We start from the raw sequence: 10060 nt of genomic DNA, 5'->3' as shown, positions 1-10060 counted from the left end.
GACCATCAGTCAGCTAAAAGCCCTTCGCTACCCCACAGCCGGCTGATGGCTCTAAAGGAAGAAAGTGATTCATTCCGGTTCCACAGGAGCTGGGGTTTACTAAAGCAGAGGACTCAAAAAACCAAAACACAAGCTGGTTGACAGCTTCACGCTTATTCAGCGTATGATGTTTCTGGTAAACACTCATAACCAGAAATGATGTCTTTTCAAGCTGAGTTTGAGACAATGATTAGACAACATGGGGAAACACGCTGCATCCTATTTGTTCCACAGCTGTGTTGTAGTTTTGTAGGCATGTTAAAGTCCTCTCAGTTCAGCGCTTTCCAAGAGCACCATGTTTATATACCATAAGTAAAAGCTCACATTGACAAATGGTCAAACACATGCTGGCACCTTGATATGACAGAAGTATTTGAACAGGTGTTTGTTCAGATTAAAAAAACCAAACCCACAGCAGATTCCAAGAAAGTGATTTATTTCCACTTGTCCTTACAAGTTAAAGACAGTATGCTTTTCATTAAAAAACAGTATCATGTACTATTTAGAAAATGATTACACCTTTCTTGTCAAAGAAAATACACCCAGTTATGACCTCCTGTCTATCTTTTAAGGATAGGTGGGTTGGTTTCTTTCTTTTTTAAGAGTAATCCTCAGAATGTATCAGCAGAAAACGCATATAGGTGAGGGTAAAGTTACCAGCAAATGGATAAACGTTCCTGTATAATTAGACATACATTAACACAGAGGAACTCATCCACCAACTAGTGCTCCATGGGCTCCTCTGCTTTTTCTGCAGGTTCATCAGCAGGCGGAGCAGGCTTAAAGAGAGAAAAAAAATATATATTATAGAAGGGCAAAAAACAACAAGTGACGAATCAGCTTTATCCTGGATTGAGCATCACTAATGCAGCTCATGTCAGCAAACAGCTTACAAAGTAGCATTATGCAAATTAAGCATGGAGCAGGACAGAGCTGGTAACCAGGAGACTAAGGAGGCATCCTGGGGCAGGCATGAGAAACATGTAGCCACTTCAGTTGCAAAAAAATGAAACATGTACTTGATCATAGATAAGGAAAGATGACTTTGGAAGGCCCATCACCAGTTCAGCATAAACTGATTTAATAAGCATCTTAGTCTGTGGCTAAGATTATATGGTTTTCACGTAGTAACTTCAGATTTTAAAATCACGTTCCTAAAACTCTACTAAAATAGTACAGTGTTAAATGTTGTGAACACAAATGTGATAGGTCATTCATCACGTAACATTGTCTTTCAGCAAAGCCTATTTATTTATATCTAAAACACATACCTTTCTCTGTGGTCTCTCCTCAAGACCTTCTAGGAATGGTGCTACGTCATCATCGTCATAGATGGTAAACTCCATGTCTTTGCCAACAATTCCAATGGAAACATTCTGTTAAGCAAAGTTTTGAAAGAAGTGAGAAGCATTTTTCTGCTACTAACTCTGTGGCTTTATAGCTTTCGCCTGTGAAACAGATGAAAGTTTCCTCCCATGACAAAGAGACTCATTTTGCTGTTTGTGTCTACTTAACGAAAAAAGGAAATTTTGAGACTCCTCTTTGGTAGATTGTACTAAAAAAGGAAAGGTAGGCAGATTTACTCCCCACAAAAGCTATCATGTTTCAAAATCTTGTAAGTAAAACTACTTTTCAAGTATTTCAATTTCTTTCCATTTTTTTGTTTTCTTTTTAATAACATACATGATTTTTCAAAACCACTTATTTTAATCTTATTTTGCATTTTCATTATTTTAAGAGTTCTAAAAACCAGGGTGAGCTAAGAAGAAAAAAATTAAACATGGAAAATGGCAGATCAGCCACAAGCAGAACACCAACTAGTGGATATCCCTAGAATTTTCTTGTTCAATGGCTCCTCAATTCATTGTCAGAAGTTTCTGCAACTTTTTGCTGCTGTAGATACTCAATCAACTGTTTGTGCATTACCTTCCCTCACCTCCTGGGTGAACTCCTGCCTGTGCTTACAATGCAAAGCTGTGATTCTAGTTGCATGTAATGTAACTTAAACACTGATCAAAGTCTAAAATAGAATGAAGCAACCAGGGAAACAATGTCTTATTTAAAGAAGGTACAATTTTTTTAAAGAAAATTAAATCTGAGATAATTAAGGAAACTATAGATAAAATGGTGACATATGAAATGAAGATGATACGATCAACCATTGTTCAGCTTCCAAATTTCAGTGCCAGCCACACCCTACAAAATCTTTTTCGTGGTAAAAAATAATAAGAATGGCAGTAAAATTTCTTGTTAGCAAAACCTTGTATTTACCTTGGTGGTCAGATCCTGTTCGGCAGGAAGAGTCTCTCTCAGGGCACGTAGTCCATGTTTAACTAGCTCATTTAGATTACCTTAAAATAAAACCAGAAAGACATTTACTAAATATATGGTATTATATCTAGACACTCATTTCCCCTCCTTCCCACTCCAGCTGACAACTCGAAAACCACTTTGGCTAGCTTGACTTATAGAACTGCTCTCTTTAGGTACTCCTGGTACTGATCACAGAGTTGGTTATAAAGGTATACCTTAAGAAACCAGCCCTTCCCTACATTTGAGGTCAAATGCATCTGGTTTTGGCACCTGCCCTGCCTCCAGTGCAGTAATAATCACACTATTTTTTTTGCCCAAGAAGCCTTTTAGTAGCTTCCTCATGACTGTTTCATGTAAAAATAAATTCACCATTTTAAGTGCACCACGTAAAATACTTGCCCTGACATACTATCGCTCTCTGATATGGACAGAACTGTTCTTTCCCCGTTTTAAACAGGGCAGAGGCCTTTTTTTTTTTCCTCTGCTTTTCTGAGCACAAATTCTCTTTTCATTAGATGTAATAAGCACCCAGATGTTAGACATGAAGATTTGTAATACTTTCCTTACAATTTTTGTCTTCATGCAGATTTACACTTATGCCAAACTTGGCTCCCCAAATTTATCTTCCTACCTTGCTAAATGCAAAAGAATAGAGCAGTAGCAGAAAATAAACTGAATAATTGATGAGTACCATTAGACAGAGTTTCATTACTCACAGTCAGTAAATTCAGTCATATGTCTCTCCAAATAAGTTCGTGCTGACTGCGAACGAGCACCAATGGACATTGCTTTGCAGTCAAAATAGTTTGCAGAGGGACAAGTCTGGAAGATGTGAGGACCCATATCCTACAAAGAGAGAAAAAAATCCCACAGAATGTAAAACAAATGTATAAATTCATACCAAGTCTGCTTCTGGAACACGTGATATTTTCTAAAACAGTTTTGTTTCATGGTACATCTCATAGCTTCTATGTATGCACATAAATGTATTTTATATTGCTTGTCATATCACTGTTCTTATACAATTCCTTCAAAACTACTGTAAAAAAACCCAAACAGTAGTAATAATAATAATAAAAAAAAAATCTTTATTTACACTTTGTTCATTTAAATGCAGTTTTTATGTGGGCAGGATAGCTAGCACCCAAAGTGTTTCTTTCTCTGTTCCATAAACTGTACTGTGCTCATGTACGCTTCCTACTTCATAGCTCACAGTAGATATTTTACACACATTCCACCTTATCTGCACAGAAGTAAAAACCTGCTGTAGACTTAGCCATGCCATGCAAGATTTCAGGCAAGACAATTTCCTTCAACCTTCCTCATGTCAAAACTTTTGAGGGCAGACATTCTGTGTGTGCTGCATTAAGCAAACTGTTGCTGCTAAACAAGTAAGAGAGGCCAGTGATGATTTCCACATCCATTTTTTTTACAAAAAGTATTTAAAATAATAGTTTGTAGAGCTCCATAATCAATAGTAAAATAATTACTGTCATCGTGGGATCAACATTTTGATCCCTTAAAACACAAACAAATCTAATTTTTGCAGTATCTCATTTTGCACCTTAAAATAATTAGGTTTTCATTTTTGCAAAGGTACACTTCATAAGCTATTAAATAACATTTTTTAAAGTTATGTTTTAAGGTAAGATACAGAAAATAATTTCCTTATTCAGAGAATTTTGATGAGTTCACTTCTTCCATATTCCCCTCTTAACATCTATTTATTGTATAAAATTGCATTAAGCACATTTTCTTTTAGATCAATAGTGACTAGTGCAGCTTGCTTACATCGTAACCTGCAATGAGCAGTCCTACGCCATACGGTCTTCTGCCATAACGCTGTGTTGGTATCTGGGTTTCTTAAGTAAGCTAAGGAAACAATCTCAAAATAACATGTTAATTACCCAAAATGTTTTCCTAAGCCAAGCAAAGATGCACCAAAATCATTATATAGTCTTTGTAAACCTTTCTGCAAGAGTGAAGACTACGTTCAAATGAAAAGGATTACACAGCTTACTTGGAAAACAGATTTCATGGCTTACTTGGAATACCAACTTCTTTTTCACCAAAAGAAAATTTAGCCATTAGCTTTCCTGAAATAACTGAAGGGTGCATTCAACCAACTATACAAACAGTTCACCTAACGCTGCACAGCATCATTTATTTTCCTAGCCCTTTGAACTTTTTCCAGGCACCTGATAACAGAATACAAGCCCTCCGCTGTGTTCCACGCAGAGATAGAAGTTGCCAGAGGAAGAAAAAAAAAAACCCAAAACTGAGCGAGCAGCTACAATCCAGTAAGTTATCATATTTTGAATAGTGCAGTCATTTTTCCTCCCCCACCTCCAAAGGCATGAGGCTGTGTAACAGAAAAACAGTGCCATGTTAAAGGTTGCATAGCACTTTATTGCTTCTCTACCAGTTTAGTGCATGTTACGGGATATTCTCTGAAAGAATACACAAGCAATGTGAATAAAGAAAAATTAACTTTTTCAATTTAATATGACTTTTAAGCTGTGATCATTTTATGAACAAGTATGAACAAGTAAAAAAATATAAAAGTGTTAGAAGTATAAAAAAAAAGGATACTGCTTCCAATTAGTGACACCAGGCGAGAAACTGGAAGAGGTCTATCAAACACAAATCTAGAATCCAGACACTCCTGACGCATGAAATTGCTAGGAGGAAAAAAGAAAAAAAAAAAAAAAAGAGAAGAAAAAAAAAAATCAAACCAATGCATAGATCAAAGTCACAATGAGTTTTTGTCTCAATACTTGTCTGTTAAGCTAAGAACTTTTGTTTCAGCTCTGCCTGTTGAGAAAAAGGGTCAAAGGCATTACATAATTTAATTTCATCATGACCTATAATTGTTATTTAGAAAGCTGACCACAGGTTTGAAAGAGTATTATAGCATTTCAGCCATACAAATGCAAAGAAGGTAGAAGTTCATGCAGGCAACAGATGGATCATCTGGAAAAAAGCCACCATTAAATGGTAACATTTCTTTGTAACATTACAGGAATTAAAATTTATTTTAGCAATTCTTCCTCTGCCTTCTTTTTCCTTTCCTATCAAACTGAGGAACACTCCTCCTTCTGTGTACATTTACCTCAACTGATGAAACTACGCGGCCAGCAGGTAAAAAGCAAGCCCCTCTGAAGCCAACACATACAGCAGTGTGTATTTTTAGTAAGTTTCTTAAATGTGTGTACAAAGAAGCAGCTGCTAGAGGGAAATAAGTGCTGCACTTTCTCTGGCTGCTTGGAAACCCCATCACACTGAGGAAACCAGACAGGACTGTCTTGCTAGTAACAAAACCAAAGAGCAAAATTTTGGGCCAAACAAATGAGATTTCTGCCAACTAGTTAAAAATCTGCCAGAATTTCATGCTGAGGTCTTTGGCATAGTACAACAGAGCAGTAACTCAAGACTAGTCCTTAGCTGACCAGAAAATTTCATTCGCAAGAGTCTACAAATGACCTTTCACTCATTATTGCAGAACTGTGTATGTCAACAACTAAGATACTCACCACAAGAGTCTTGCATCAGCAGTAAGTCCAGCAATTGAGATACCAATATGGTTGTCAACGTACAGGATTTTTTTCTGATGAGCTGCCAGCTCAGACTGTGCTCTCTATGCATAAAAGGAGAAAGCTATGTGGGAAACCGAACAGTTTGCCAAGCACCGTGGAGAAATCTGCTAACATTTATAGCAAGAACTGAATATGATCATGAAACAACAAGAAAAAATATTTATAAACTTGCAACAGAAGACAAGAAAAACCTAATTCCACTTCAGTAGGAAACTATCAGAACAAAAAAAAAGAACAGACACTCACTCAAGCTTTGGGAAAAGAAATAAATAGTTTTACTCCTTAATAACTGATGAAAAACAAACAAAAAAACCAAACACATCTTTTAAAGGGGAAAGAAAAGATCTTTCACTCATTTCCTTCACCATTTTGTGAAAATCTGCTTTATATAGGTACTGAAAATATTTACAGCTCTATACTGGTACTCAAGCAAAACAAAACTGGGATTGCATTTACATTACACACAAAAGTTTAGACTGTGCAAAACTAATTTGCCAAACTAAAATTTTTCTACTAACATTATTGTCCCAAGAACACAGTTTTGAATTTACCTTGAGAGCAACCAGAACAGCATGCGTTTTCGACTTCAGCCCCACAGTAGCTGAGCCTTGTTTCACAGCTTCCATGGCATATTCTATTTGATGAATTCGGCCCTACAGAATAAAATCAAAAGTAACCATTCTAAAGTTAATCCTCTGTATCAATTTTCAATTGTTTTTGATTTTCAGACCTTCTGAGTCCCCCACCCCAATCGGTACACTTACTGCCTAACAGTTTAAACCTACAACCGATAGAATTCCTCAATTATCCTCTGCAAACACCTCACCATTAACCCACAAAAATCCATCCATCTCTGAGCCACTCACTACTGCATACAAAGAAACAGGAAAACTAAAAAGAAAGGGTGAATAATCTTGACATTATAAGAATCACAAGACTTTTGTCACTGTCTTCAGAGGAATCGGTATTTGACCCAATGTAATTCAAAGACAGAACTTCTAGCTGAAGTTGGACACTTAACTTTTAATCGAGTTTCCTGAAGAAATGAGTCTTATGCAATTGTTGTGCCTCACCATCCATCCCCTAATAACTTCTGAACAAGTTATTTAGTCAACTGCAGTAAAGTCTGAAAGAGGAGTAAAGGTCTCAAAGACAATTAAGTCCCCACATGTTGTGCAAAGGCGGCCAGGAGCTTTACAGGAAAATGAGACAACATCCTTTTCATGCAACCACTGAGGGCAAAGTAGCTAATTTTCTGCACTCTACCTGGCCAGCTTATGTCAAGTAGTCAGCATTCACAGTCAGTTCACTGCTACTGTGCAAATACTGGAATTCCTAACTCAGGCATACAGTTGCATCCTACCAGTTGTGATGGAGTGGAACGTAGTAGCTGTTACAGTGAAATGTACTGGGGATAATCTACAGGAAATCACCTTCTATTAGGTTGTTGGGGGTTTTTCTGCTAAAAGGTTTTTGATTTGATTTATCTAGAGAAATGCAAAGTCCACTAGATGCATAAAATACCCTAATGTTCCATTCCATCGACTAAGTTATAAATGGAATTTCACTAACATAGGATATTTCCTGCCCAAGAGCAGTATGGAATCACTGTGACCTCTCCAACATGCTTTTATCAACTTTCATGAATGACTTGCAAGGCTGTAAAAGTGTGAAACCCTTTGTAGCCTTTAATCTTGTATTTCCTTTCCTTTACAACAATATTGGAAAACATGCCCCAATAAAATATGATTACTCTTTGCTCCTATATTAACAATGCCAAGAATTATTACGGTATTATATCACTGCCTCACCTACAGGAACGTATGGAGTGCTAACTGCAGCACAGTAGCTACTTTAAATGCCTTTTTTATAAAAGACATCAGCACTATTCATATTTTCAAGGCAATTTATGAAAAAAAAAAGAAAACAGCGCTGTTGATGACTTCACATTATCTACTAAAAGTCTCAAGAGAATGTTGTAGTCTTAAAAGTAATTTTTGAAGTAACAGATAAATTAAAATTTTTAAAATTAAAGGTCCTGATACAGAGTCCTCCAGAGAAACACAATCATTAAGAAGGATGAGAACAGTTCAAAGCCATCCACAGCTATCATGGTATTGACTAAAGAATATCCAAATATTCAAGGTTGTCTTCAAGTATGGCATAACAGCGCCTGTTTCTCTTTTTGTACACACATACTTGAAGAAGTCAGCATATTCTCACTTAAGCACTAAATAATAACTTTTAATAATTTGATTTTGTTCTGAACAATTTGAACACAGTAGAGCTCTTAATTAAAAAAAGTTCTTCCCAACTGTAAACCAAATAGTTCCTTTCCAACATTTGCTAGTGAATAAAAGAGAGAGTGACCTAGCAGTAGCCTAACATTGGGGAGATTTAAGCTCGTTTTCATGGATTTCCATACCTTACTTTTTATTATAGGTCTGTAAATCGATGATAGAATGGTTTGGGTTGGAAGGGACCTTTAAAGATCATCTAGTCCAACCCCCAAGGGCGACAGCATCTACTTCGCACCTCGCAGGTACATTCAGAAAGCAACTTGGAATGAAAGTACTTTGAGGTAACAAGGCCCACCTAAGCACCACTCAGGTTCATACACCAGAAGCTTAGAGACGTGCTAATGGCTTTCTAGAAACCTACAGGCTACAAAACAAGAAGGGAGCAGACAGGGGTAAGCTTTAGGCACCTGAATACAGTCTACGCTGCCGTGATACCGCTGCTGCCAGAGTGAAGGAAGACCAAAAAGCAGGTCAAGAGCCAGTTAGCAAGCGTACAAAGTTATTTTACCTGCGGGCTCCAAACCGTGACATCGTTGTCATACTGGTTGCGAAACTAGAACGAACAAACCAAAGTCCATTAGTACAACTAACAAGCAGGCAGGAAGAGGACTCCCGAGCGAAGTTCTGGTCGGTGTCTCGACAGGGCATTTAGGCGAAGGGTTCGGTCCCAGGCCGGCCACCGGGGCCCCTTCTCCACGGTGCCCCGGTTCTTTCCAGGCCGGAGCGAGCGCGCCCGCCTGCCGGCCAGCACCGCCTCGAAGTCTCCGAGCAGCCAGCCCCCCATGCCCGGCGGGAGAGCCCCGGGAGCGGGACGGCGAGGTCCCGCTGCCCGTGCCGGTGCCCGGCCGGCGGGAAGCCCTGCCGAGCCCTCGCCGGGGCCGGGGCCGGGGCCCGGGCCGCCGCCGCGCCCGCCCGGCCCGTTTCGAGGGCAGCCATGAGCCGCCTCTCCCCCCCTGCGGCGTCGCGCCGGGCCGGGCCGGGCCGGGCCGAAGGGGTCGCGCCCCACCGCCGCCCCCGCGCCCCGCCTGCCCCGCCGGGGGGAGCGCGGCCGCCCCCTTCCCCGGGCAGCCCCGGGCCCCGGCGGCGAGGCCCGGGCCCGGCGCCGGATGGCCCGGGAACTGCTTACTCACGGGCCCGCTGCCCGCTTTCTCGCCCTCCCCCTTGCCCCCTCCCGCCCTCCCCGGCTGGCTCCGCAGCCCGGGCGGGCGGCGCGGGGGTGCCCTGTCCCGAACCGGCCCGGCCCGGCCGCCCCTCACCATCCTCCTTCCCCCGACGGCGGCGCGGCGCTCCGGGGCAGCGAGGGGGGGAGGGGGCACCGCTCGGGCAGCGATCGCTCCCGACTGGAAGCGGCCAAGCAGCGCTAGTCGCCCCTCGAGTCATCGATCGAACGCGCCGCGGCGGCGCATGCGCGGTCGTCGCCGAGGCAGGGCCCCCGGCCCGGCGGCGCATGCGCGGTCGTCGCCGAGGCAGGGCCCCCGGCCAGGCGGCGGGAGGCGGCGGGTCCCCGGGGCTGCCCTGCCGGCCGCTGCCTCCTCCCCGGCGCCCCTCTCAACTCACAGCGGAGCAGCGAGCCTTTTGGGATTCCGGCGTGCGGTGCAACAGTTCCCTTCCTCGAGGAAAACCTCCACTGTGGAGCTCGAAACCCGTTGACTTTGCTTGCCAAAACTCAACGTTAGCCGTTCTACTGGGGCTGAAACAGCGGTGGCGTTTCTAGAACGGCGGAAGATTTTTGGAACGGCGCTGACGTCAGAGGGGACTCACGTGCTGTCGCCGGCCTTCCCTCGGTGCTCTGGGAGAGCGGCCTCGGTGTTC

At 41.7% G+C, this 10060-nt stretch overlaps 1 protein-coding gene across 1 annotated transcript; it reads right to left on the bottom strand.

Annotated features, from left to right (window-relative positions):
• Positions 1-458: 458 nt before the first annotated feature.
• Positions 459-9647, bottom strand: PSMA1 (proteasome 20S subunit alpha 1). Its single transcript, XM_069803774.1, has 10 exons — positions 9505-9647; positions 8757-8801; positions 6500-6601; positions 5886-5989; positions 4945-5033; positions 4144-4214; positions 3069-3198; positions 2311-2390; positions 1311-1415; positions 459-818 (listed from the first exon to the last, which is right to left on the bottom strand). Exons 1-10 carry the CDS (start codon positions 9505-9507, stop codon positions 762-764), a joined length of 786 nt encoding a protein of 261 aa, XP_069659875.1. The 5' UTR covers positions 9508-9647; the 3' UTR covers positions 459-761.
• Between the last annotated feature and the right edge of the window lie 413 nt (positions 9648-10060).

This window comes from Haliaeetus albicilla, chromosome 16, assembly GCF_947461875.1.
Source record: "Haliaeetus albicilla chromosome 16, bHalAlb1.1, whole genome shotgun sequence".
Lineage (NCBI taxonomy): Eukaryota > Metazoa > Chordata > Aves > Accipitriformes > Accipitridae > Haliaeetus > Haliaeetus albicilla.
This window is presented reverse-complemented; position numbering and strand designations above follow the sequence as displayed.